Raw genomic sequence first — 14695 nt, 5'->3', positions numbered from 1 at the left:
GGAAAACATAATAAAAACTAAAAGGGAATAAAAAGTTTGTTGTTTCAGTGCGTATATATGGTTCCAACTAAGTATTTCTTGATCATCTTCAAATGAGGTTTTCCATTTTTACTATTATCAGTTATGTTGATTCACATCATTTCATTATTTATATGAATTATGCAATTTTGTATCAAATCATTCTTTGTAATACTTTCTTAAGTATTTCCCTCTTTGTAAGATTTCCCTCTTTCATTTTCTTGTAACATTTGATTACTTTCCTTATTTTTGATGCTTCATTATTTTTTTATCATTTAAATATTTGTACCATTTTATGATTTGAGCAATTTAAATCTTTGTAACATTTCCTCATTTTTATCACTTTATCATTTCGTCAATTGCATCTTCTTATTTCATTGACGGCGTCATTTTATGACATTGCAATTATTGTACAATTTCGTTTATTATACTATTTCATTATTTGCAATATAATTTGTAATATTTTATTATTTTCCAGATTAATTACTTTGTATCATTTCCCAATTTGTACTTTTTTCATTATTTGTTTCCTAATTTATAATATTTCCTTCATCGCATTTCATCATTTGTATTATTTTATTTATCGATACATTTAAAAATTTCGCCACTTCAAAATATGCATAACTTCATAATTTGTAACAATTCATGTCATTTATTTGTATCATGTCCTTACTTATGTCAGTTCAATAATTGTATTATTTCATTATTTCGGTCATTTTCTTGTTTACATTATGACATTATTTATATCAGTTCTTTATAAATATTATTTCATTATTTGATCATTTAAATATTTGTTTCATTTTAGTGCTGGTATTATTTTGCTGTTTACAACAGTTCATTATTTGTATCAATTATTTTATTACGTATATTAGGAATTCCGTATTCAGTGTTCATAAAAAAAGAAAGCTTGTTGAGATTTAAATTGTACTTGTTATTTTTTTAAATCATAAATACATTAACGTTTTTCAACCAGACGCAGTCATCCTCTGCTCATCTGCTCAATTGTGGCACTACTAATAGTATGTGATTCAGGGCCATAGTGGCGATGAATCCGCATAATGCCTTGTCTCTGGTAGATCAACAACGGTAGCAGTCATTGCGATGAGTCTTCAAACTAAATTCGTAAGGGACCTGGGTCACTTAAACTAATTATTTAGATCATAAATACTCTTTCTGAAAATTTTTAGCAGCGTACCAGCAAACGTATGTGAAAAATTCCTGATCACACTCTGAAAAATTCCTGATCAAATTACGGTAAAAAGTACCAGCATCCTGGGTGCATCATCCGTAAAATTAATTTTACCATAAAATCCTTTTTTACAGTAAAATTTTATATGGTATATTTTATGGAAATAATTATTTAAATGCAGTGATTCAGTGATTATCAGATTCTTTTAACCAGATTCTTTCCTTTCAGAGAATGCCTGTGAAAGCACCGGCATCTTGGGTACCGGTAGATTTTACATCAATATGAACCGAGATTTATTTACAGTGCAGACGATTCTGAAAAATATTCGTTAAAAAAAGCATCCTATCAGAAATGAAATAAATTTCGATCCCGAAAAATCATTTAAAATTACAAATTTAATTTGCACTGCATATTAACACAGAAAGCACGACAAAGCTCAGACAATGTAAGTTGCACCTTTACTCAAATTTGGAAAACAGATCATGTATTCTTTTAGTAAGAAATTAAACCTTTTCTGGCTCCATTTTATAGCCTATTCTATTGCGAGTTCCGCGAGCTTCTCTCGCTCTTTTTTCTATGAGGATTTATATGAGATCATAACATTTAAGTGACGGGAACAAATGACCATTATGTACTACTTCAAACCAACTTTCTGATATGAAATCCATCACACATTGTACGACAAACTGCAGCTCTAATAGTAGATAATTTGGAAAGAATANGGGCCGAGTCAAACAGACTGAGTTTCAGTGATTCAAAAACTAATTGCCTAACATTCCCTAAGAACCAAAAAAGAATCGGCAGACACCCACGTATTAAAATGAGTGTCAATCATAGCCAAACAATTAAGCAAGTCAGGGAGCTAAAATATCTCGGTGTTGTGCTCGACCCGGGCCTGACCTGGATACCCCATTTAAATCAGATCAAAGAGAGAGTGAACAATTTTAACAACCTCATCAGACGGGTGGCCAGGGCCACTTGGCGCCTCAAACCATCGATCTTAAAAATCATCTACCTCAGGGCGACCGAAAGAATTATAATCTACGTCGCCAGTGTCTGGTATCGCAATAATACAAAAATTAATGACAAGCTTAAATCCATTCAGAGATCCTCCTTGATTACCATAACAAAAGCCAACTCTACTACAAGTACGGAGGCTCTCCAGATACTGGCGGGAGTGATACCTATTCACTTAAAGATTCTTGAAGATATCAGCACAAAAAGATTGACCTGCGGATTGGCTGACTTGGAAATAGTTTTGGGCCACTCTCTGGACTCGATTGCACTGGAACAACGACCGGTAAAGCAACACCCCTCAAAGTTTGTTTCGGTGCCTTGGGGTAGGTCACTCCCCACTAAAAAGGGGTTGGAAATTTTCACGGATGGTTCAAGAGTGGAGTTCACCGAAGAGACCGATAATGGAAATAGGATAAAGCACAAGACTGGCTATGGAATTATCATCAAGAGAAATGGGATAATCATTAAAGCGGACTCCATTAGACTCTCCAACAATTGCAGTATTTTTATGGCTGAGCTGATGGCAATTAAAAGTGCATTTGATTGGCTGGCTAAAAATGACTACCCGGACGCCACTCTTTTCACTGATTCGCTCTCATCGTTGCAAGCCCTAAGTGACCCAACTCCAAATAACAAAGAAACAGAAAATACTAAACAACTATGGAGGCCAAACATCACACGTAACTGGGTCAGGGCACACATTGGTATCCTAGGCAACGAGGAGGCGGATCAGGCAGCCAAGGAAGGCGTCAGTCTCAGCCAAATCAATTTAGAGGTCCCAAGTTCCAAGCCCCAGATCAAAACAATCATCAAGTCCAACAACCTAAATAGATGGAAAACAGAATGGCAGAGCTCCGAGAGAGGTCGACAAACCTATATTTTTTTAAAGACCCTTCCACCAAACGACTACAGGCCAACTTTTACCTATACCAATTACTTACTGGACACGATGTGTTTGGAGAATACCAAAATAGACTTTTCAATAAAAACCCAAATTGTACCTACTGTGGGGACAATCAGACAATCGAACACTTGATCATGAACTGCCCACACTTCCAGACACTCCGTGGAAACCATTTTGCAGGACAAAATTTGCATCAATGCTTTGCTAAGTTGGTCTGTAGAAACATTGTAAAAAAAATTATAAAAGTAACATTGGAGGACATTCTGAACCACATTTAACTATGCTCGGAGCCTGCGAACACTATTGCTGGTGTCTTGTGTTTCTATCTAATTTCATTTTAAACTTCTCTACGTTTTAACTTGTATTGTTTTTATAAATTTTTAATTTAACAAGTATTGTTTTAATCAACTTTTAAGTGATTGTTTTGATTCTTAACTTGTTCTGCCTTTTAACCTTTTTTATCGAATTTTAACTTCTATATTTTATCACTGTTTTGCATGTTCCTGTAAAATTTTAACATTTATTGGTTTTTGGGTGATTTGTTTTCTTAACCTTTTTACAACTTTATTATTTTAATTGGTTTAAACTTGTTTTATAGAATTGTATTGAGCATTATTTTAGATATTCGTATTTTTATATTCACTGTTGATGTAACTTTTAGAGATTTACGTATTTTTAATGTATGATTTGTGTATGTATCAACTCTCGTATGCCTTAAAATAGGGCGGGGCGAGATAAGAATAAACTCATAATGCCTTGTCTCTGGTATATCAACAACGGTTGCAGTCATTGGGATGAGTTTTCAAACTGAATTAATAAAGGACCTGGGTCACTTAAACTAATTATTTAGATCCTAAATACTCTTTCTGAAAATTTTTGGCATCGTACCAGTAAACATATCAGTCTACACACTGTGAAAAATTCCGAATCAAATTACGGTAAAAAGTACCAGCACCCTGGGTGCATCATTCGTTAAATTAATTTTACCGTAAAATTTTATATCGTATATTTTATAAAAATAATTATTTAAATACAGCGATTCAGTGATTTTACAATAATCATTACTGCAAAAATTACGGTGTATCAGATTCTTTAAACCAGCTTCTTTGCTTTCAGAGAATGCCTGTGAACATACCGGCACCTTGGGTACCGGTACATTTTACAGCAATATGAACCGAGATTTTTTTTACAGTGCAGACGATTCTGAAAAACATTTGTTAAAAAAACATCCTATCAGTAATGAAATAAATTTCGATTACGAAACATCAGTTAAAATTACAAATTTATTTTGCACTGCATATTAACACAGAAAGCACGACAAAGCTCAGACAATGTAAGTTGCACCTTTACTCAAATTTAGAAAACAGATCATGTATTCTTTTAGTAAGAAATTAAACCTATTCTGGCTCCATTTATAGCCTATTCTATTGCGAGTTCCACGAGCTTCTCTCGCTCTTTTTTCTATGAGGATTTATATGAGATCATAACATTTAAGTGACGGGAACAAATGACCATTATGTACTACTTCAAACCAACTTTCTGATATGAAATCCATCACACATTGTACGACAAACTGCAGCTCTAATAGTAGATAATTTGGAAAGAATATCAAGAAAGAGTTTCTGTTTACCAGTTTATGAAGGTACCTTTTACGAGAACATAAACATTCTTTAAGGAACGTGACTAAGAAGATGGCAATTTGGTAAACTCGCTTTTCGTGATCAAAACATCACTTTAATCATTATTTACTAACATTTATGATTTAGTTTTTTCATTGATCGGAAGTTTATATTGTTGAAATAGCGAACAAAGTAAATTTGCCTAATATTTCATAGATTAAACTTCTGTTTGTAATAAATTTCCTCACTAATTTTTTATATTAATAAATTTTACATAAATCATCACATGTAATGAGGAAGCTTTATATTTACCACTACTTCCCTCAATAAAAGAAAATTTGCAATGAATAAAAAAAGAACTTGTAGTTTACAAAAAAGTAACTAAAACCATTCCTTATTACGTTTTAGAATTTGAATATTTTAAATAAATGAACTTTTTTTTAAACCAGTAACTAATTTCTTTCAGATTGAAATTCAGCTATAATAGACAGCGTTTAGTCTGGAGTAAATTTGATACAGTGTTCGGCAAAAAAAGGATTGATTTAAATCTTCTAAAACAAATTTATTTGAGGATAAAGCTTAATTATGTTTCCTTAGAAAATAATTAATAGATTTCCGTCCTACAAACAAATAACCAAATTTCTGATGATTTTATTCGCTCTTTTTTTCCCTTCTTCCAATTTCCATTCGTCAATTCTTTTTTAAAGTGCGTTTACTTCGATTCTCATTTAGGTATTATTTTGCAGCTTTGAACATGCATAGTTTTCTTCATATTTACAAGTATTCTAAAAAATACACATTGAGGGAGATTACTGCGAAATACCGTAAGCAAAATTTCAACTTATGAAGCTTGTTCACTATAACTTATTTGAAGACTACTTTCGTCAAAACCATTCCGCCCAGTTTCATAGCCTGATTAATTCAGGATTTCTTTCACGCAAGCTAAATTCAAGGTTGAGGTTTCTATTGTACTAAATTGGATTCATGACAGTAGGTGCAGTATTTATAAAGCAAAACTGTCTAAAAATGATCAAACGTATAATGAAATGCCCAAACCTATATTTCTAAAAAAATAGTTAAAAACACTCATAACTTGCTATATACTTCATCCGTGTAAAAAATAAATATATAAGTATAATTCTGCTGATACTCAATATACTATAATACTCAATATTAGATTAATCCACAATTTATTGCTGAATTATTAGTTGAATTTAGAATTTAAACCTCAATATTAGTTGAATCCACAATTATAAGATATAATTTATAAACTTAGATAATATATTGAAAATTTAATACTTGAAGTTCACAACGTGTTTGAATAATTAAAGAAAATACTGAACTTTTTTAATCAATTTCAAAGACGGGAACTCCAACTAAAATTCACGGTTTAATTAGTTCACACCTTTTTTATTTATATTTCTTAATTTTTATATTTTTTTGCCGTTTCATTAACAATTTTGTATTTCTCATATAAACTTAAACTAGAATATCCACTTTCGGATGATCTGAAAGAAAAAAAAGTCAAATAATTAAATTAAAATCAACTTATTTTAATTTAATTATTCTTATTAAATGTATTTTTATTAAAAGTATTTTAAAGTTACTATTTTTCATTAATGAATTGTTAATTTTGTGCTCCAATTTTTAACGTTACAGAACTTAACATGTTCGATCAAATGTTTGAAGATCAATTCATTTATTCTTCCAAACTTTCTTTACATTTCTAGTACATACATTTTCCTTATTTTTTTGGAACCGTAACTTTAAAACTTCAAAGCAAACTTTAAAATTAAAATATTCGAGAGAAGAATCTCGTCTTAAGAAATCATAATTATATATATGTAGCACAATTCATTGATCAAAGTATTCAGGAGTAATAACGTAATCCTCTTAATTTATTCAATGATTTTCATCAATGAACCAAATGAAGTTTTGATAACTATACTTGAAACACTACATTCTCTTTCAATAGGATTAATAATTTAAAGAGTTTCCCCTCAAAATTTAATTTAGGAAAGGAAGATAGAATTCCACTGAAGTAACATAATTGGATTCAAGGAGACCCTACAAAAATATTTTGAATTTTATCGAAAGTGGAACTTCAGAAACTCTTCAGATCTACTTTGATCCATCTCCTCATATTTCATTTTTATAAAACGTAGGTATATGCGGGATATTCTTTTGTTTCACGGAAAAAATTTATCGACAGAATTTGATTTCTCACTTTAACTAGAATTTTTTTTACCTTACCACTTTGTCAAAAGATCATTAATTGGATATATTCGGAAAAGTAATCGAATATACTAATTAATATTCTGAGTTAACAGGAAACCCTCGAGCAGAAAACAGTATGAAGACTGCGTTGCTTTATTCTTACATTTGATTGAACCAATAACTTCATTTGTAATTAACTATATTAAATTATTTTTAATGCTATAAGCCTCTTGCTATTCAAAGAGTTTGTGTAGATATTTCTTTCTTTTTTCACTATACAACAGGCCTTGGAACTCTTATCATTTTCTAAATGACCATTAAGTATTAAAACTATATTAAGAGTTTTGTTGCAGAAATAACGATACTAAAGTATTTTCCATTTAATGACTGCTTAATTAAATTTAAAAAAAAAGAAACTGTAGCTTATAAATGACAATTAGAAAACTAGAACATCACTGAATTATATATATTTTGAAAATAATCTAAAAACAGACCATACATTAGTCACCCAAATGGTGTTCCATTGAACTCTGGAGTTCCTGGAAGTGACACAAGGGTTCCGAAATTAAGGACTTATTTGTGATATGCAAAACACCGATCTGTAAAAATTTATGATGAAAATTCAACCGGAAAATCACTCCTGTTAAATTACATGATTGGACAATCTGGTAAATAAAACACGATTGCAAAAAGGTTTACAAGATTATGTATGACAGAAATAAATGGCCGTGTATTCAAAGGAGTTGTTAAAAAAAAGTGTTTCCATATCTAATATTCAATGAGCTCGTATCGGGGTTCCGCAAAAAAAGTTTATAATTTAAAGCTCCGTAGTCAACAAAAAAATTGGGTTACACAACACTGGAGAAATAATGAAAAATTACACATACTCAGTTTTATTTAAAAATTGCAACATTTCAGTGAGATAGGGAAACAGATTTATATGAAGAAATAAGATTATATTATATCGTGAAACAGAAATGACTGCTAATAATTCTTAAAATAATTGGAAAATTATGGAGCATTAGAGTAAAAAATTAATGCGCATTTATACACCAAACACACTTTAATGTTTGCTTCTCTATGCTTGATTATTTCATTTGTAAAATCAAAACAATTATAAATTAAATATTTTGTAGATAATCTTTAAAGCTACATTATATTTTAAACAATTTAATCTTAAAAACTACATCAGAGAAACTTTGAAACATAAAATATGCATGTCGATGCTTTATTCATATATTGGATATTTTTAATATCATATACTAAAATGAAACAGAATAGCTATTAATTTCTCTTCAAATAACATACTTTTCGTTATTACAATAGTAAAATATTCGAGGTAAAAAAAAGCAAAAGGAATCCATTCTTTGCGTTGCATGAAAGGAAAACCACGAAAACACATGGTAAGCCCTATTAGAAGGGCATTTTACTGGTAATTCTATGCCTCTCTATTGAGAAAATTTCGCAATAGCCGTTGGTGCGAGCCGGGTGCGAAACCTGAATTGACATCCCATCACTGGCTCCAAACCTGGTTCGCCTCATTGTGAGGAGGCCGCTGAGCAATCGCAGCTCTTGTGTCTTCTTAAGAAACTTACGGACATGCTACATCTTCGCATACGGCCTGTTCTTTCACGTATTCTGATTTGAGAGCGTTACTGATTGTTTAGTTATAGTATGTTTTAATACAGATGTTCTGACTGATTTCAAACTTAAATATTTCGAAATAAAAGGTCTATATTGAAAGGAAACAAATGGTATGCTTACTGTGAAAGATGTCAAATTGAGAAATTTTACATTTTGTTTATTAATATTGCAAATCGATGATCATCATCAATGATCTGAGCGTGCACATGAAAGGAGATTGTAGTACAGATTAGAAGATTTAAGCAGTACATTATATTAAACAACGGAAGTTTCGGATACTGGAATATCACGGGTTGGATAACAGTTGGATTTGTGCCCTTTTAGTTCGGTGCCATCTATTGTTAACTTATGTAACTAAATTCCAAAATCTCTGCAGGTTTTATAATTCACATACTATTTGTTGCATTCTTCTAGAACCCTTTACTTATTTTTAATTTAAAAATCAATCAGACGTCCACTAGACCTCCTGTAGATATTTGATTAAAAATTTATAAATAACTGGACAAAATCTTATTATTAGAAATAAAAATTTACCTAATAGTTTCTGTGCACTAAATTGTCCAATGCCTAGATGTTTTGAAGCTTTAGAAAAATCGAAATTTGTCGAGAAAAAAGACGTTTATTAAGGAAAGGTTTGTTTTTGTATCTAATTACGTAACTAATTATTTAGCATATTTAAGGTAAAACTCTTGTACCATTAATGGTGTATCTTAGTACGTGGAAACCAAAACAATCTAGAAATATTTAAAATGTTCAATTTTTCTTAAGCACTGCTTATTAACATCTATAATTCCTTAAATGCATAACAATAATAACTTCCATCACAAAAATTTAAGGTATTTTTGAAGTTTATATGAGGTTGTTTCGAGGTGTCATGGTTGATTTGAGGTTTATTCAAAGTTGATTTCAAAAACAACCTTGAAAGATCAACTTTCCAAGATATATAATCAAAGTGTATGAAGTTGTTTTATTCACACCTGAGGTTGTTTTGAGGTTGATGAAAATCTACCTTTGAGCAAAAATCTTATAGAGGTTGTTTTTGAGATATACGGATTACTTTTTCGACACTTCACGCAAATACATATGTTTGAGGTGTGAATAATTATTCCCGATCTAAACTGAAATCATTTCTGAGCTACATATGAAGTTAATTTTGAGAAGTGTAAATGAAATTCAGGTTTATTAATGAGATTATTTTTAGTGCAAAACATAACCTCATTTTTTACCTTAGGTTTATTTTCTTACATCTGCCAACCTCAAAACAACTTCAAAAACAACTTTTTCGTAAGGATTTCTTTTAATTTTATTTTACTTCTAATTTTTTTAAAGTATACTTATTAAATGCGAAAAAATTAATACAAGTCAACAACTCAACAAAATAGTACAGGAGCTTCAAGATTAAAATTTTGAATGCATATTTTCAAACGTTTATACCTCAAAATATATTTGAAAGAGCAATGCAGTGTTATTTATACATATAATTCTGTTTATCTCTTGTTTTTTTTGTCACAGAAAGTGAGACTAGCTATTTCATTTCTCATCTAATACTTTTATCCTTTTATCTTGAAATCATGAATCTCATCACATGTTGGCTCTTTAGTATAATAAAGATATGAGGCTTAGGACAGTAATAGGATTTACCAATGTGAAGAACTTTACTTAAGGTAAAGATAAAGATAAAAGCTTTATAAGAGAGTGAGAAAAAAAGTACAACATGATTTTGTTATCCAGATGTCTTAGGTGGATTTAATATAAATCCCATAACTTAATTGCTCCACCATTTATCTGATCCTGAAAAAAAATCTTATTTTCCCTAATCTAAATTTTAGAATAAAAAAAACTGGAAAACTGTCCTAAGATAATGTGTTTGGTTATCATGATAAGATGAAAAGGAATAAAGGAAATAAATGTAAAGACAACTAAAGGTGAAATAATGTTTTTGATAGTCACAAGTAATTGTTGGCTGCCTTATTATTTATTTTTTAGTTACAGCATATCAAAAATTACTTCCAAAATACAATTTTTTCCTGATTTTAAATTATTCTCAATTAATGTCACTGGCGGAACAATTTTTTGTTGCATTTACTCAAATACTTAATCTTACCTAATTCTGGTGTGGGGATTTCATATCTAAACTTATTTTTGCTCCTAAAAGTACAGAGTTTTTGTAATTATATTTTTTAGCCTATTTTTTACGAAATGCAGAATTTTGAAAACGTTATACAACAGGTGGTCAGAAAAATATTGTTACAAACTCTTAGGGGAGTTAGAACACATCATCTGGATTAAAACTGCATACGAACTCATGCCTGAAAATGTCATCGTATGAGGCTGGAGGCGCTTTTCAATAATTACCTGTACATAAGCATACAAAGAAACAGTTCATAGTAGTGAAGCGACCCTAACGGTGCAAAGACAGGGTTAAAAATATTAAAGATAAATTTATTTGAGATTAAAGGTGAAAGGTGATTCCAAACAAAATACGGGTCAACGAAATATTTCCAAATAAGAAAAACAATTCTTAAAAGTGAAAATCTTTCTTTTTCTATTTTTAAACGTAATTATGTTTAAAGAAAATGCCAGATAGAGATCTTCTTTTTTTCTTACCAAAGTCTACGATTAGAAAATTAGTATGAAAACCATTCTTAAAACAAGATAATTTCTTATAATTTCTTAAATGATAATTCTTTACCCTCTCTGAAAAGATAGTTCGATGTACGATTCATAATATTGACTCCCTGAACCGTAGAACTTGGCAAATTAGTAGAGGCGTTGATAAATTTTAAAATTTAATCATATTTTTTGCCAAGCTGACCCATATTATAATGTATTTCATATTAAGAAATTTGAAAGATATTATGTTTCGACATATATTGAATTTTGTATCAATAACAAATGCTTCAGATGGTAAGAAAAAATTTAAAAATATACCGATGAATTCGTTTCTTACAAAATAAATATGAAGAATTTACAGACGTATACAGTCGGACCTCCATTTGACGAAGTCGCTGAATCCCGATAATAAGTTCGTTATATGGAAAATTCGTTAAATAGAGAATCACCTTTGGAAATACTTAAACAACACAAAACAAGTTTTAAATTCATAAACACTAGACTAAATTAAAATAGCAATTGATACGCCTTTATCTTGTTAACTAGCATCTACTATTTATATTATAAATCTTAACCATAAAAGAAATCTGCATGGCAAGCAAGAATAGAGCAAAACATCATCCAGTGTTACACTATCATGTTAGATACATTTTAACAACAAAAAAAAAAAAACTAAAATTATAGTTTCTTTTATTATAAAAATAATTTTAAACTTATATTACCACATGTGTTCTCAAGTTTAATTGCTACTTATAAAATCCGTTAATTTCGTCTGAGTTTTTCGTTTGAAATGCAAACAAAAAGGGAAAGGGATTTCACTGCTTTCTCTAAAAATTAAGTGGTTTCGAAAATCAATTCAAGGTCATTTCCCCATAAAATGCGTTGACAAGTTTGAAATGTTCTGAAATAGGGAAAGTGGATCTCAAAGAAAAGTTCGTTAAATAGAAAATTCACTTCGCTATATGGAAGTTACTTTACAAAGAAATTTCTAAAATGTTCTTGGTTCCTCGAAAAAAATACGCAAAATAGAGAAATTCGCAAAATGGAAGTTCGTTAAATAGAGGTCCGACTGTATTTTTTTTCCTTTCTAGTGAAATTTTTAAAAAAAATTCAAGTGATTGAGATGATTTCGAAAATTGTTCCGTAAATGCCATGACCTAGATTAAATTTCTTGTTTTATTTCATTTTAAAATTTTTATTGATTTTACACTGAGAAAAAAACCATGCTCAAAACAGCTGGAATATGGTAAAACTTATCATGTTTCTAACTCAATGGGAGCTCCAAAAAAACTCGGAAATTTTCACCGAAGCTCTTTGGCAATGAATTTGGTAAATATTGTCAATAAAATATGCCTTTATAATGTGTAATAAAATTTGGCAATTTTATCATGTACCTTAGAATATGGTACAAAAACAATTTATTCGATGAAATTTTAAATTTCAGTTTTGTATTTTTTACTAAATGTGCGATAATAAGAACAATAATTTTTGAAAACCAGGATATCTTGTAAACCGTTACCATATGAACGGAAACATTACCTATTGAATGGTTTAAAAACCGTATGTTTTGTATACATTAGCCAGAATTACAATTTTTTTTTTTTACCTGAAATGCCATTACCATACCAAATGGTAATCAGCATTTAAAGACAGTACTATTTCTTTTTATTTATGTCTTATTTATGAACTGCAATAGAGCTAAAGTAGGTCTTAACTGATCTAAACAACTTACCTTGTTTCGCATTTATTACCTCAATCATTAAATTCAAAGGATTAAAAGTAGTTTGACTAAAGACTTTAATCCCAAGAGATCACATCGATACTAAGCCTAAGCATTAATGGAATACATGGTTGGACAGGCAATCAATACTTCTTGGATCAAAATCTCTCAGGTTTCGGTCACTCCAAAGAATTATGTTCCAATCCCAGACTCCTTCATAACAAATCATGCTATTAATTAATTCGAAATGGAATTTCTGGAAATTGCAATGCATAATTTTATTTGCACTTGCTCACTATATCACTTTCCAGCATTGCAGTTAGTTTTTAAACAAAGATTAGGATTATATTTTACGTGCTCAGCCCAATTTTAGACACTCTTAAAATATCTTTCGGAAATTGGAAAATTTGTTTGAAATGCAAAAATCTACTAAACCTTATGCGAATTCAAATCAAACTAATGTAGGTCACGTGAAGTAGAGATCGTTTTTTCATTTATTCTTACTGAAACTTTAATTTTTATTCGGACCCTTTGCATTGCATTTTTGAATCTTAATTTTGAAATGACTTCATCAAACAGGAATTTTTATTTTAAAATAAAAAAGCACAACTAGTATAAAGGCTAGTTTAGTTCACTTTAAAAAAATAAACTGCATGATTCTCTAATCTGAATATTTTACCTAATGAGCCATCGTTATTACTTTTTAATTTTCTTTTTTTTATTTTGATTTAACATTTCCCATTTCATGAAATGATTTAGGCAAAATTTTTAGATCATACTAAAGAGTGTGTTTTCTTTTACCAGAAACTGCATTTTTATTTTTATTTTAATTTCATTTATTTATTTCTCTCTTTCTTTCTTTATTTATTTATTGTTCGAGTTAATTTATTGAGAAAAATTACTAATTTCGAAACCTTCTACTTTTTTTATTTTTAATCAAGGTCTTAAATCTGAGAAAGCTGCTCGTGCCATTTGTGCGGTGAATAGATAGAAGTGTAATTGGTGAAAAAACTTCTGGTATTTCAAGTTTAAAAATTAAAATTTTAACTTAAAAGATACACCTCGTTCTAGCCTTGCAGTTGAGTTCGATGTAAAGTGATTGAACCACTAAACTCCACGTCAAACGACAAGGAAGTTGGTTGAGAAAATTGAAAAAATGCTCATACGTTTTAAACTTTTAAAAAATTTAAGTAAAAATCAGACTGGAGCTTATTTGACATCAAAATAAGTCAGTCAAAATATATAATTTTTAAGGATTCATATACTCTTTAACATCATAGATTTTCATTCATTCATTCTAAAACGAGATTTCTGTATTGTTCAGTAAATTCTTTATTTTACATCATTATTTTATACAATCTGAAAACAGTTTTATGCAGCTGTAACCAATAGATTTTCATTCCACATCATAACTTTTATTTTACATTATAGTAATAACATTGAAGTCAAGAGTATAATTTTAAAATCCGAAAATAAAGTCATGTGGTTGAGGCCAATAAGTCATTATTTTATTAACTCTAAAAACAGTTTTATAATGTTTTTTCTTATGGTACTTAGACGAGATAAGTTTACCAGCTATTGACCTTGCGAATAAAATCAGGAAGAAGCACTTTTCGTTTATACACTCTAAAAACTGTACCTCTGATTTCAGAGGCACATTTGGATCATTTGTGCCTCTGAATTTTAAGGGCACAACGTACCTTTAAAAATGAAAGGCACAATGTACCTCCGATCTTTTCAAAACATTTGGATCG

At 29.9% G+C, this 14695-nt stretch overlaps 1 protein-coding gene across 1 annotated transcript; it reads left to right on the top strand.

The window, feature by feature from the left end:
• Positions 1–2027: 2027 nt before the first annotated feature.
• Positions 2028–3260, top strand: LOC122270768 (uncharacterized). The gene has a single exon (XM_043049445.1). The coding sequence runs from the start codon at positions 2028–2030 to the stop codon at positions 3258–3260; it is 1233 nt and encodes a 410-aa protein (XP_042905379.1).
• The last annotated feature ends 11435 nt before the right edge of the window (positions 3261–14695 follow it).

The sequence above is a fragment of the Parasteatoda tepidariorum genome, chromosome 4 (assembly GCF_043381705.1).
Source record: "Parasteatoda tepidariorum isolate YZ-2023 chromosome 4, CAS_Ptep_4.0, whole genome shotgun sequence".
Taxonomy (NCBI): Eukaryota; Metazoa; Arthropoda; class Arachnida; order Araneae; family Theridiidae; genus Parasteatoda; species Parasteatoda tepidariorum.
Note: the sequence above shows the minus strand (reverse complement) of the source record. Positions and strands in the feature narration are given on the sequence as shown.

What these genes read in the sequence shown, in the direction of transcription:
- LOC122270768 (XM_043049445.1), top strand. Translation starts at nt 2,028, where the DNA reads ATGAGTGTCAATCATAGCCAAACAATTAAGCAAGTCAGGGAGCTAAAA.